The 15,020-nt window shown below is 36.7% G+C and overlaps 2 protein-coding genes across 3 annotated transcripts; both read right to left on the reverse strand.

Moving 5' to 3' along the window:
• Nucleotides 1-681: 681 nt before the first annotated feature.
• On the reverse strand, nucleotides 682-7,772 carry LOC122038963 (putative lipoate-protein ligase A). Of its 2 annotated transcripts, XM_042598952.1 has the most exons (7): nucleotides 7,504-7,772; nucleotides 7,325-7,415; nucleotides 4,732-4,910; nucleotides 4,335-4,573; nucleotides 3,684-3,832; nucleotides 3,249-3,464; nucleotides 682-815 (listed from the first exon to the last, which is right to left on the reverse strand). In XM_042598952.1, the coding sequence occupies exons 3-7, from the start codon at nucleotides 4,908-4,910 to the stop codon at nucleotides 801-803; spliced, it is 798 nt and encodes a 265-aa protein (XP_042454886.1). In that variant the 5' UTR covers nucleotides 7,325-7,415; nucleotides 7,504-7,772; the 3' UTR covers nucleotides 682-800. The 2 variants fall into 2 exon arrangements, with proteins under 2 accessions (XP_042454886.1, XP_042454887.1); XM_042598953.1 differs by lacking the exons at nucleotides 7,325-7,415; nucleotides 7,504-7,772 and adding an exon at nucleotides 5,638-5,688.
• Nucleotides 7,773-14,108: 6,336 nt separating this feature from the next.
• LOC122008934 lies at nucleotides 14,109-14,967 on the reverse strand. Its single transcript, XM_042564860.1, has 3 exons — nucleotides 14,877-14,967; nucleotides 14,474-14,663; nucleotides 14,109-14,315 (listed from the first exon to the last, which is right to left on the reverse strand). The coding sequence occupies exons 1-3, from the start codon at nucleotides 14,965-14,967 to the stop codon at nucleotides 14,138-14,140; spliced, it is 459 nt and encodes a 152-aa protein (XP_042420794.1). The 3' UTR covers nucleotides 14,109-14,137.
• Nucleotides 14,968-15,020: the final 53 nt, after the last annotated feature.

Consider the following 15,020-nt stretch of genomic DNA (forward strand, 5'->3'; position numbering starts at 1 on the left):
TGGTCATTTAAAAGCATTTTTATACATTAAGGGGTGGCATCTGAGAACATTTGTGGTAACTAAGCATCTTCAAAATCCAAGTACAAGAACCACAAGTGTCCATTGCATCTAAGTGTATCCTTGTACGGATGTGATCTGGGGGACCAATCAGCACTTGTCTGTCTTCATGCACATTGTTGTTAGCCTATATATTCTGCATGAAATATTTTTTAAATAAAGGAACACGAAAAGGAGGAAAGACAGGAACCAAGATGTGAATCAGTCAAAATTAAAAGCATATTCAAAGATGTAAGAATTGAAATTCCCTATTCAAAATATAATGCAGTATTATTTAAAAAAAGCTCTGAAATTGTCCATTCTAATAAAATCTGTTAATACTAGATTCAAAAAAATCTGCCAAACGATGGTGAACAGGAGTTTTTCTTCTATCATCGAAATTATAAACACATGTAAATGAAAGGCAATCTGTCAGCAAAATACAACTAACCAGGCAAGTAAGAATCTTTTTGAGCTACCAGAACATGAAAGTTGAATAAAAGAGAAATAAAAATGAATTAGATAGGAATTTGTATCAGTCCGTTGTCCATGCTAAAAGAACTGAGGAAACAATATAACAAGGACAAGAAAGAAAGAGGATATGAAAGCCAAAAGAGATTAATGAAAATAGGAGTTCAAACATACCATCAAAATTTCCATCAATGATGCGACTAGATTCATTGTAGTTGTCCATAGTTGTCCAACGACTACTACTCCAAGACTCACAATCCCTTGGACCATTTTGATTGGGTAATCTACTGAATTCACTCCCAAAGAACCTTCAGGTAGAGAGGTCAGATACAAGATTGAAGAAAGTTTAACACACTATACTTTCTTATGCAAGTATAATAAAAACCAAAAACACTATTTTATCGACAAGAATCACAGTTTGAATTGAAGCTCAATGTTGGTGTTGTTCTTGCTGCATAAGTTTTCTCAGGTGTAAATTCAGTGCAACACAGTAGTTGCAAGATAAAAGCACAACAAAATTGAGTAGAAACTTGTATCAGAATCGGTGATGAGAGTTGTGGCCGAAGACTTCTTTTATAGGGCATTGGGGGTGTCTCGGTTCATCCGAGGCGCCTCCATACATGCTGATTTGATTTGAAACTTCAATCTTTATCCTCTTCAAGGTGCCTCCAATGAATTTAAGGCACCTCCAATGCCTCGAAGCTCATCCTTCATGCTTATCACCTTTGGGATGCCTCCAGTAATCAGAGACACCTCCAGCAATCAGAGACATCTCCACTAGGAGCACCCTCCTTCACCTGAGGTGCCTCTCTAATCATCTGAGCTGCCTCCAATGAAATTTCTTGGAAATGTTAGTTTAAACACAATATGTCCCTACAAAAGAATAGAAGAACAAAGGTATGAATTGTGAATTAGATCCTGTCTAACCAAGACTAGGATCTAGTCTTGGTCTCAACTTAGATTTCCAAGATAGATCTAAGTTGGGCCGACACCTACTATCTAACTAGGACTCGTCCTCACTAGATCACTCCTCTCCAGTTGCTTACCAAACTTGCCATTTGTATAACCACTTGACTCCACCAGGTCTTCCTACCAAATGTCTCGACTCGGACATAGTCGTGGATCGAGCTTACTAATCTCTCCTAGCTCAGACATATTCGCGGATCTAGCTATTCTCTCTTCGATTCCACGAGTGCTTGGGAGTCATGAGATCAAGCTTACTATTCTCTCCCGCCCCGGACATAGTAGCGGATCGAGTTATTCACTCTCCAACTTCACTGGCACTTGGGAGTTATGAGATTGAGTTTACTATTCTCTCGACTCGGACATAGTCATGAATCGAGTTTACTATTCTCTCCTGAGTTGGACATAGTCGCAGATCAAGCTATTCTCTCTCCGACTCTATGGGTATTGGGGAGTCGTGACATCGAGCTTACTATCCTCTCCTGACTCGAGAATCATGAGATCGAGCTTATTATTATCTCTCCGACTCCACCGGTACACAAGTCATGAGATCGAGCTTATAGTTGTAGATCGAGTTATTTCCCCTTACTGGAACATAGGCATCCATCTACTTATCTATATACCTCTGCCATAGACAGTGACGTCCATCGACACTTCTCCGTGTCGACTTTATCATCTTACCACCAGGTTCGAGTGCATTTATAGTACTTTCTGAATAGAAATTATAACTTTTCTTTCAACTTAGCCTGAGGCACTCTACTTCAGTGGCCAACTACTTTAGACCATGGTGCCTCAACCATGTGGCCCCTAACATCTGTTGACATGATAATTGTCTAGCCAGTCGGACTACAACCTCTTTTGACTAGACTTGAGGGGATATTTGTGATGCGGGAAAGATGACATGGCCCACGTAGCTGGACCCGGTCAACACAGAGCCCAGGTGACATGTCTAGGACTTGATAAACACTGGGGCAATGATCCCCACTCACTCATGATCCCTCTCTAATCTCCCATTATCTTTCTCATGATCTTTAGGGAGGTCTCATATTTATAAAAGTCAAGTATATGGAAAAAAGGCTATCGAACTCTACCTTTCACATTTAATTTTTTTCTTCTATTATCGAAACATTGACTAACTTAGGCATTGGAATGATTTTGCTAAGGAACACCCGATGAACCCTTTAATGCTTGTTACTCTTTGTAGAAATCGCCATGCTATCATGATGAGATTTTCATGGCAAAAGGAAAACATATAGAAAATTGAGTTAAATCTCACTCAAGGATGAAAAACTTGAGGGAAGCACATTTTTTTTCAATTGCTTAGTTTATTTACTCATTTTTATTTTCTATATTTTAAAAAATATATTAAAAATAAAAAAAATATAATAGAAAAAAAATTATATTCTCAATCATGTATAGATTTTAATTAGACTAATGATAATTGGCGTTATTGTCTATGAACTCACCAATATAAAAAACACGTAATCTGGATCAACAATGACAACTATATTAATATCCAAGTAATGTCAACCATCATCAGAGTCTCGGAGTTAAAACAGCCAATATATTGCTTGATCGGCTTATCAAGGGGAAAAAACAGGTGGAGCTACAGTTGCTAACTATTACATGGCATATAACAAATAAAATCCTCACGATTTTGAATAATTTATTCTAAAAATTTAATAATCATTCTTCATGTAGTAATAGTGCTGAATGAATGTAGTAATAGTGTTGAATGAAGAATATCTAGTTCTGATAACAACACAAAACTATCTTACGGCTACACATTGAGATGTGTATGCTTCCTCCAATTCTTGCCTCGTCAGCAGTTTGGTGGAACCAGACAAAGAACTAGAAAGGCTACCAAGTTCATCCAGATCAAACGGTCTAATCGAGAAGTGGCCTCCAAGAGACTTGATGGTGCCTTCGATAAAAGATGTTCTTGATGGCACATAATCTTTCATTCGGCATAAGAACTCTACATGAGATCGTGCCTGAAAAAAAATTGGCAAAGTATTAGGATATTTACACATTGAGATATATAGTATATTTTTTTCTAGATCAACCAACAAACATCACTGGGAAGAAAATTTTTTGACAAGAAATTCAATTTTAGTTTCCAAATAAGAATTACATAACTGCATAAAATTAACTCGGAGGCAATTACAAAAGTATCACATTTCCTAAATATATTAACTTCCAAAGAGTTGTACCGATCTGTATTTGGGAGCTCGGCTGGGTAGTTTAAGATATTCCATGTTCTTGGCATCATAATCCCAAAGAAATGATGTGTGATGGATCCATCGATCTTTAATTATGGACTGAGCATTTCCACCAAATTTATGACTATTAAATGCATAATCTGAAAATTTAATAAAGTTCATTCAGAATACCTTCACCACAAATATTTAATATAGAAATAAAAAAGAGTTCATGCAAAACTTCAAGTAGAAAATTACTAAGATTATAATATATATATAAGGAACTTCTTAGACAAATGGCTGAGATGATTATTTAGCAACGGTTGAAAGGTATTTGCACAGTACGAGCATCATACTCGGTGTGATGGAGACTAGAAATGGCAAAATATCCATATCATAAGATGGAAGATTGCACAACGGCCGTTATTAGGACTCCATCTGGTTCTATATTCAGACATGGATATAAGGCCTGAGTAATTGTAGGTCTCAAGGATATCTGATATAAACACAGAAGATGTGAAATGGGAACCAATTTTATGGGTGGGTCATGCTGTGTAGAAGGGTATAAGTATAACCCCAGCCGAATGATTGAAGCATTCAACAAAACATAAAGACAAGTAACAAACAACCTTCACAATATTAGTTGAAATTCTTTCTACATACCATTTTCACGAAGATGGAAATCACCAAACTCACAAAGCACCTGACCATATAACTGCCCAGTCCAGGACATAATCGGGTGAGGATAAGGTTGCAGCCCCGGAATAGCATTCTTGTTGCAAATCAAAGAGACAAAAAGTGTGCCATTGTCTATGATAACCGTGCCTCCACCAGAAAATCTTCTGATCACAGGGATTTGATCACGAAGCACAGGCTTTAGTTCAACAAGTTCTGAAGGCCTCCTATGTTATAGTTTTATACTGATTGTCAGTCTTATTAATAACGGATGAACAATCCTTGAATGTCCAAATCATACAAGGAGAAAGATATAAACAATTATAGCCATGTCAAAGGGAGATTTGCTGGCGAAATAAGAAACATAACAACTATAAATACATACCCTGATATACCCATGACTATGGTGGGAAGACTTGTCCCATGACTAATGATACACCAATTCTCTGCTGAGCTTCTGAGCAGTCTTTCCTCCAAATATAGTTGCTTTAATATTGGCACAGCTGTCATTCTAAGAAGATTCATGCAGGGAAGTCCAGCTTTTATAGCTTGAGGTAAAGCCATCTATCACATAAAACAGAAAAGTATTTTATTTTCTAACTATAAAAACAGTTGAATTAGATCTTTTGACTTACATAGTTTTTTTTTTTTTTAAATTGCTTCTGCTGAAAAAATAGAAAAAATTCTGGTGATCAAAATAATACTGAAATATAAACAAGATTGATGCACAACAATTTGGTTGGAAAAAGATTACAGAATAAGGAATATAGCATCGCCATATGCTTCTTAATTATCAAAGATGGCATCACCATAATTTAATTACTGATGTAGATATTAAACCCATAACCTTTTATATCACAATCGCCACTTCCTCAAAAATTTGAATCACAAACTAGAGTGTTTCAAGGCATCATCGACAATCAAGTTTTAGGTTATATATAGCCAAAGAAAGAGCACCGAATCCCTAAAGTTAAACTGTTGAAAGGGGTGCTTACTCAGGAAATGGCACAAGAGCACACCAACAAATAGTGAGGCTTGTCTCTAGAGCAAAAGAGTTCAAATTTAGAATGGAAAATCAAGCATGGACAGCTTCTATGACCTAAAAGGTCAACTAGTTTTCATCTACCTTTCTGTCATTCATTAGTGATAGATTCTTACACAAACCAAACATTATTGTTTCCCCAAGAGGAGAGCATTCATTCAATGGCATTTCAGTCTATTCAAGCTAAACCTAGTTGTTTATAGATAGTAGATTATAGCTAATATATAGCAAAAAAAGAGCATGGAATACCTAGAGTTAAACTGTTGAAAGAGATGGTTACTGAATAAATGGCACAAGAACGCACCGACCAGTAGTGAGGCTTGTCTCTAGAGCAAAAGAATTGAAATTTAGAATGGAAAATCAAGCACCGATCTGATTTCTCAGACATCATACAAAACAAAGATTAAATGAAAAAAAAAAATACAATGAAATCATTGGAAATTGATCAACAAGGGAAGGAATTGGAAGAAATTTGAAAAATTAGTTGTTTTAGTGCAAACATCAGCCCAATCTAAAACTCAAAAAGCAAAAATAAATCTCGAAGCAAAATAATGGAGCAGGGGGGATCAAGGATCATCATATTATCAGTGGCGGTAGAGAAGAGGAGGTAGAAGATGACATGATCTATCTTGTGTGAGACACTGGTAGAAGGCAGAGAAATCAATCTCAAACTCTTTAGTTGGTAAATTGCATGAGGAGATTAGGGTTTATAGAATAGGTTTTATTAAGTTTATAATTAAGTTAAATACATCAAACAATTAATTAATGTTTGATTAAATATTTTAAACAGAATTGATTAGTCATAAATCAAGTAGTGAATCTGAATTTATGATTCTGCACACATATGCAATTAGTTGGATGTTATTTGTATCTAAGAAAAAGGCACACCCGTGTATTTAATTTATTATTTAGGGTTCCACCTTACTTATTCATTTCACTTTGTGCCTACTTAATTTTCTTTGTTGACTTCACTTCTCTTGCCACTTGAAGATCATGAAAAGAGGGTGTTTAGAACTTCTGAGAGATTCGAGGAATTCCTTGGTTCTCCTAAAAGATACCAAAAAAAAATAAAACCTAAAATTCTTGAAATAATCTACATGATATCCTTAGAGCTTCCATCTTGCAATAGTCAGATCTTAACCCACCTTAATCTAAAAGTCAGTAAGGAAGACTGAGTAGGTGAAGCAATATGTAGTATGATGATAAGGTAAACATCAAATAATAAAATATACCGTGAACCACAACATAAATAATTATGTCTGCAAGAAAGTAAAATAATCCTCCCCTAACTTCAATGAACATGAATCCACTGCAATCCACCAAATACCAACCCATGAGCATATTTGGACCTATTCAATGAACATGAATCCCTGCTCCCTCCCATTCTGCAATACTGAGGCAAAAGGTGTAATCCAACCCTCGCAAAACTACCAATGGTAGCCCAAGTGTGCTATGCAATCAAATCACATTTCGCTAATGTTAAAAAACCAATATAATTACTAAATGGTCCAGAGATCAACCTAATGGGCAGAAGACCCTGTCTGCAATACAATCAACATCCTGTATATTCCACATCCATGAAAAGAACAATCATTCAGTTATTAGATATGACCCAGGTTTACGATCCCTTAATATAAGGTAATTGACAATCTATAACAACTAATAGCGCAAAAAAAAAAAAAAACTGCATAATACATTCCAGATACTGCATAAATATAACAACAGATAGCAACATGCTTTAAATCCCAGATAATTAAGTGACAACTCATATATGCTCATGATCAACAAAAACAAAGTCCATAAAGAGCATATGAACAATTACAAGTACGCAAGTAAAAAAGACAATGTTGGAACTTCCCACAATATTAGGTATGCCTATCCACGATACCCTTTCTTGTGAGTCCTCCCTATTTGAGAGAGGGGAAAAAGAACTTACCCCCACTGCGATTTATCCAAAAATAAATTGCAAAATAGGTCCTTGTGGAACTCTCCTTGCCAATGCAATTCAATATTCGATCACCTGGGGACTGCTCAAGATGAAGGCCATCAAAAACAATGATTTTAACCATTACGGCACATATAGATTCTAAACTACGACAAGGATAGAAAACTCACACTGATCGCATACGCTAAACGGAGGAGGCCTGCCTGAGAGGAAGAGTGCGGACTGAGAGGTAGAGGGGAGAGGCCGAATGGGTGAGATGAACGGTTGGAGATAGGAGATGCTGAGAGGCGAGGGAGGCGAGCGAGGCGATGGATGAATATTGGAGATACCGGCGCCGTCCGGTGCCGAGAAAGGACGAGCCGACTCGGTCGTGCCGGTGCGCGACAGCGATTTGTGAGTCGGGCGACGCGAGAAAGGGGGCGGAAACACGATCTTGTTCCGGGATACATAAATAACTCTTTTTGGAGGGCTTTTTAACAAAATAAAAAAAAATCAGCGTGTTTACATAAACACTCCTATATTTCTTAAATTTCGTATATACGTCCTTTTAAGAGTGATTTGATTTCAAATTGAAGTTTCAGCTTTTACTAAACAACGCAAGTAAGTTTTCAAAAATATCAAATCGCTAAGGTTAGTTTTAAAATTATTAAATCATATATTCACTTTCGGTTTTACTGATTCAGAATTTAGAATATAAACAAATTAAAGATTGCAAAAAACAACACTATATGATTCAAATACGTTAATTGCTAGAAGGATTTATTCAGTTATTAACTTAAATTAATTTTAGAAGGATTAGTTAAGCATGGGTTATAATATTGATTAGTATATAAATGGTGATTAATAGGGTTGTAAACAAGTCGAGCCCAACCGAGATTTGGAGTGTTCAAGTTTGTTTAATAAGATAACCAAGCCGAGCCAAGCCGAGCTTAAAATGAACCAATCTTTTGAAATGAGTGTTCAACCTTGGCTTGATTTATTTTTTATGAGCTTGAGTTTGTTTGAATCTTGACTTGAGCTCGGTTCGTTTAGATGTTATCAAGCTCTCAATTCAAACTTGGCTTGAGTTTGGTTCGAGCTTGGTTCGTTTAGATGTTATCAAGCTCTCAATTCAAGTTTGTTTGATTGTTTGTAACTTTTAGTTGTTTGATTGGTTATTGAGTTTGATAATTTAAATTTATTTATTTTATTTTATTTTATTTTATTGTTTATTTAACATATTCAAAAGAGTTTTATTAATGAATATGGTTTGTGAACATTGTTCACGAATGTTGTTCACGAACGTTATTCAAGAATGCTAACGAGCTGAACACATATGTGTTCAAGTTTGTTTATTTAGCTTAACGAGCTGTTCAAACTTATTTGTTTAATTAATCTTATGTATATTGAACGAATATAAACAAGTTCTTACCAAGCCGAACATCAAGTTTGTTCACGAACGCTTGATTCATTTACAACCCTAGTGATGAAAAGAGAGAAAATTGTGGGTTCCAATATGATACGAGGAGAAAGAACCAAGGGAAAAGAGTATAAAGTAACCTATAAAATGAAGACAATCGTTAACTCAAGGCACCGAGCAAAAAAGCTACCGAGTTATTCATCCATGGCCAGTTCACCAATTCTTGTCAAAATGTTCTAAGTATATCAAGTAAAAAACAAATCACCATAGATCTAACGTCTGTGGCAAAATATGCAATAAAGGCTGAGAGACATTCATCTTGTAGATACATTTTCTAGTCTCTACACGCTCTACGTGATCAAGTAAGAAGAAAACTATGATAGCAATGAAGACAAGAAACGTGTATTTCTTTACCATGTGAGATAAGAAAAATCTTCAAAGTCACATCTTTAGTTATTGTTCAAATTATGAAAACATCTATATATACCAATCAAGCAGATGATGATATATTAGATGCCTCATAATTACCCAAACAAACCTGAGTATGCAATCTATATATACATCAATGGAGATTTTCTCTATACAATCAATCCCACCCTAAATCGAACTATACCTCACATAAACACTACCACAGACTTCTTCAGATGTGCAATGCATTGATAATAATAGTTGACCACTTCCCTATAATCATTTTCTGGTGCTGCCATATGTTCCAATAGCCAACCAAAGTTTCACAATGCAATAGTCTTAATATTGCCACTGGACATAGAGGATTGTTATTACTCGTATTTGGAGGATAGAAAGATCGATGGAGGGCTTACATGATTCCAGTGATTGTAGGATAACAGCCGAGGGCGAAAGATGTGGAGGGTTGCCAAGGGTCTTAGCCTGTGCAAAATCCTAGGGAGGTGGATGGTAGCATGGCAGTGATGCAAATGAGCCATTGGTATCAGGCAGCAGTTAGAACAGGAACTGGATTCTGATGTTGTGAAGGCTGGGAAGAAATTAGGCTACATGGACAAGAGAACTTAAGGAACATAGAAGCTAATTTTATATTTTCTGTCTGCTGTGGAGTGTAAGAGATTAAACGAAAAAAGATGCATCACACAGTAGTCAATACGAACCGAAGTTTCTTACTACTTAAACTGCTACATTGTGAAGGGTCCCAAATTCCTATATACTTAAACAACTAAGAAAGACAAACATGCACTTTAACATTTTTGACTGTCCAAACTCCTATTTACTATCACTTGAATGCAGCTATGTAAATATTCTATGGGCCTAGGAAGATGGCTCATTAACTTTAAGGGCAACAATAACTGGTACCAACAACAAAAAATTTGTTGGATATATGTGAATGAAAAAGAAATGAAAGAGACATAAAATTTCATTGTGAATGAGACTTTAGTCTCATATTAGGAGTTTCAAAGCATATTTGTTGGTTTATATTGATTCACATGCATTAATGATGTGAACAAATACATGGGAACACACTCTCTCTCACGTGTGGATATGCAGGGGTGTAAATCTAGGGTTTGGATTATCTTGAACCAAGTTGACTCGTGTACGAGTACAACATGCACACACTGAATGCTAGACTGGTCGGGCAAAACCTTGAACCAAAGGTTTGGATTACCTTGATCATTAACGTTGCCCCTTCTCCTTTGTGGTGCATTTCTTGCTTGGCGGAGTGGTCATAATGCTTAATGGGGATCACGGTTCATCATTGTATTTTGGGAAACAAACGACTCAAGGAAACCTCAAAGCACAACCGGAGGTGCCTCGATCCATCCGCCTGCTCAAATTCCGCATTCTCCCGGCCGCTAACTCGGTCGGCATTTTCGTCTAGTTGGCTGCACGCTCATCCAGTCGCTCAGTTTGCTCGGCCGCTAACTCGGTCGGTCTCTACGTCCGTTCGGTCGCATGCCCATCCGACCACAGCTCCTCGGTCGCTTCTTCGCTCAACTGCACACCCTCTAAGTTTCAAAATCTCCTGCAGATTGTTTGTCCAACAAAAACTTCATCTTTGTCTCATCATTCATAACCCACACCAGTATCTATCAACTGATGATAAACTAAGAAACTAACTTTAGGAAAAGGAGAATTAAACGTTATAGAGAACGAACAGTTGAACAAGACTAAATACAATGAACTCAGTGGTCATTTGGTTGTTTTACTTAGAAATGCAAAAGCAAATTCTGATAGAAAAAATGACTTTCAATAATGATCTCAAGACTTATCCAACCTTGCGTCACTCAGATGCTTCTCCATTCTCCACGTCTTTCCTTCAAAATGTTTGCTTTGATCTTGTCCTTGTTGTTGTGTCTTCCATTGCTAGGAGGTTTCTTACCTCCAAATATTCACCTTGCCAAGAGCTCCTTACTCCGGGACTTTAACTTTGCCAAGAACTCATCGCTCTAAGACTTCAACCTTGCCAAGAGCTCCTTACACTTAGACTTATGCTGCCCAGACTTCCATGCTTGCTTCACCTTTACTAAGATTGCACTTGGACTTTCATTTGCACCTCACCTGCACATTCAATAACACATATCAAACATAGATGCAAACCTTAACTTAAACCTTTTGGCCAAATATCAAAACCTAAGGGTGCACCGATTGCTCCAATATAGAGGGTGTTAAGTTCTTTGAAATCAGTTTGTGCATTCTTCTTCAATTCTAGGTTCTATTTTTTTTTGGTTCAGGGGCACACCAGATGATTCATCTAGCGAAGTCGTGCTCCCTCGTCAAATATTGAACCATTGCTCGATGTATGTCTTCATATAAACCTCTATTCTTCTATGCAATTATAGGAAGTCATCTTCATTGAAGGGTTCTTTCCGCCTTTTAAAAACTTTTCGAAAACTCAAGTATGCATAAGAAAACTTAAAATACGAATTGCATAGAAAAAAAGATACTTTTGTTTTTATTTAGTTCATAGCCCCAACGACTATTACTTCAAAGCTCATGATCCCTTGGACCATTTTGAATGGATAATCCACTAAATTCTCTCCTAAAGAACCTTCAAGTAGAGAGGTCAGATACAACACTACATTTTTTTATGGATGTATAATAAAAACCGAAAACATTGTTTTACTGACAAGAATCACAATTTAAATTGAAGCTCAATGTTGGTGTTGTTCTTGCTACACAAGTTTTCTCGAATGTAAATTCGGTGCAACATAGTAGTTGCAAGATAAAAATACAACAAAATTGAATAGAAACTTGTATTAGAATCAGTGATCAGAATTGTGGCCGAATACTTCTTTTATAGGGCATTCGGGATGCCTCGGTTCATCCGAGGCTCCTCCATATATGCTAATTTGATTCAAAACTTCAACATTTATCCTCTTCAGGGCACCTCAAATGAATTTGAGACGCCTCCAATGCCTCGAAGCTAATCCTTCATGCTTATCACCTTCAAGACACCTCCAGTAATCTGAGGCACCTCCGAACGCCCTCCTTCACCTGAGACGCCTCCAGTCATTCAAGGCACCTCCAATCATCTAAGCCACCTCCAATGAAATTTCCTGCATATGTTAGTTTAAACACAATATGTCCCTGCAACACAAAATTAGAAGAGCAGATGTATGAATTGTGAATTAGATCCTATCTAAACAAGACTATGATCTAGTTTTGGTCTCAACTTAGATTTTTCAGATGAATCTAAGTTGGATCGACGCCTACTATCCTACTGGGACTTATCCTCACTAGATCTCTCTCCTCCAGTTGCTTACCTAACTTATCATTTACAGAATCACTTGACTTTTGATCTCCTATAACCCACTAGGTCTTCCTGCCAGATGTCCCAACTCAGACATAGTCATGGATCAAACTTCCTAATCTCTAATGACTTAGACATATTCACGAATCCAGCTATTCTCTCTCCCACTCCACGAGTGCTGGAGAGTCATAAGATCGAGCTTGCTATTCTCTCCCGACCCAAACATAGTCACGGATCGAGTTATTCTCTTTTTGACTCCACTGGTACTTGGGAGTCATGAGATCGAGTTAGTATTCTCTCGACTCAGACATAGTCATGAATCGAGTTTACAATTCTCTCCCGAATTGGGCATAGTCGTGGATCGAACTATTCTCTCGACTCTATGGTACTAGAGAGTCGTGAGATCGAGCTTATTATCCTCTCCCAACTCAAGAATCATGAGATTAAGCTTATTATTATCTTTCCGACTGCACCGGTATTCAAGTCATGAGATCAAACTTATAGTGGTAGATCGAGCTATTTCCTCTTACTGGAACAAAGGAATCCATCTACTTATCTGTATCCCTCTGCCATGGACAGTGACATCCATCAACACTTCTCTGTGTCAACTTATCATCTTACCACTAGGTTCGAGTGCATTTATAGTACTTTCTGAATAGAAATTATAACTTTTCTTTCAACAACTTGCTCGAGGCACTCTACTTCGGTGGCCAGCTACTTTAGACCATGGTGCCTCAACCACGTGGCCCCTGACATCCATTGACATGACAATTGTCTAGTCAATCGGACTACAACCTCTTTTGACTAGATTTGAGGGGATTGATGCTTGGGATGCGAAAAAGATGACATGGCCCACGTAGTAGAACCCGGTCAACACAGAGCCCAGGTGGCATGTCTAGGACTTGGTCAACACCGGGGCCATGATCCCTGCTCACTTATGATCTCTCTCCACTCTCCCTTTATCTTTCACATGATCTTTAGGAAGGTCTCACATTTATAAAAGTCAAGTATATAGAAAAAAGGCTATCGAACTCTACCTTTCACATTTAATTTTTTTCTTCTATTATCGAAACACCAAACTGACTTAGACATTGGAATGATTTTACTAAGGAACTTCCAACGAATCCTTTAATATTTGTTACTCTATGTAGAAATCATCATGCTATCTTGATGATAAGATTTTCATTACAAAAGGAAAACATATAGAAAATTGACTTAAAATCTCACTCGAGGATGAAAAACTTGAGGGAAACTTTGTATTATTTTTTTTCAATTGCTTAGTTTATTTACTCATTTTTATTTTCTATTTTTTAAAAATATTAAAATAAAAATATATTAAAAAAAGTATATTCTCAAATATGTATATATAGATTTTAATTAGACTAATGATAAATGACGTTATTGTCTATGAACTCACCAATAGAAAAAACACGTAATCTGGATCAACTATGAAAACTATATTAATATCCAAGTAATGTCAACCATCATCCTAGTCTCAAAGTTAAAATAGCCAATATATTGCCTGATTGGCTTATCAAGGGAAAAAAAAACATGTGGAGCAATAGTTGCTAACTATTACATTTACATGGCACATAACAAAAAAAATCCTCATGCTTTTGAATAATTTATTCTAAAAATTTAATAAATCATTCTTCATGTAGTAATAGTGTTGAATGAAGAATATCTAGTTCTGATAACAACACAAAACTATCTTACAGCCCGAAATAGCATTCTTGTTGCAAATTAAAGAGACAAAAAGTGTGACATTGTCTATGATAACCGTGCCTCCTCCAGAAAATCTTCTAATCACAGGAATTTGATAACGAAGCACCGACTTCAGTTCAACAAGTTCTGAAGGCCTCCTATGTTATAGTTTTATACTGATTGTCAGTCTTCTTAATAACTGATGAACAATCTTTGAATGTCCAAATCATGCAAGGAGAAAGATATAAACAATTATAGCCATGTCAAAGGGAGATTTGCTAGTGAAATAAGAGATATAGCAACTGTAAATACATACCCAGATATGCCCATGACTATGGTGGGAAGACTTGTCCCATGATTAATGATACACCAATTCTCTGTTGAGCTTCTGAGCAGTCTTTCCTCCAAATATAGTTGCTCTAATATTGGCACAGTTGTCATTCTAAGAAGATTCATGCAGGGAAGTCCAGCTTTTATATATAGCTTGAGGTAAAGCCTAGTTGTTTATAGATAGTAAATTCTAGCTTATATATATAGCAAAAAAAAAAAGCACGGAATACTTAGAGCATGGAGTTGAAATCCGAAAATCAAAGATTGAAGTGGTTGATAGGGGGCGAGTGGATTGCGGAACAGATAGATCAGAAGATGATCCACTCTTTATGATTGATGAATTTTGATGATCCTCGTTTGTTAAGTAGATGGAGATCATCAAAACTAACCATCCTGACCATCCTCACTGTTGAAGGCGACGCTTTCATGAGCATCTTTTGCCACGGCTCTTTTTTGTGGCCGAAATATGTACTGAGTCATCGTCGGATAGATTGCTTGGAAATATATATATGTCGTGAGAGAAAAAAAAATTC

This window comes from Zingiber officinale, chromosome 1A (genome assembly GCF_018446385.1).
Source record: "Zingiber officinale cultivar Zhangliang chromosome 1A, Zo_v1.1, whole genome shotgun sequence".
Lineage (NCBI taxonomy): Eukaryota > Viridiplantae > Streptophyta > Magnoliopsida > Zingiberales > Zingiberaceae > Zingiber > Zingiber officinale.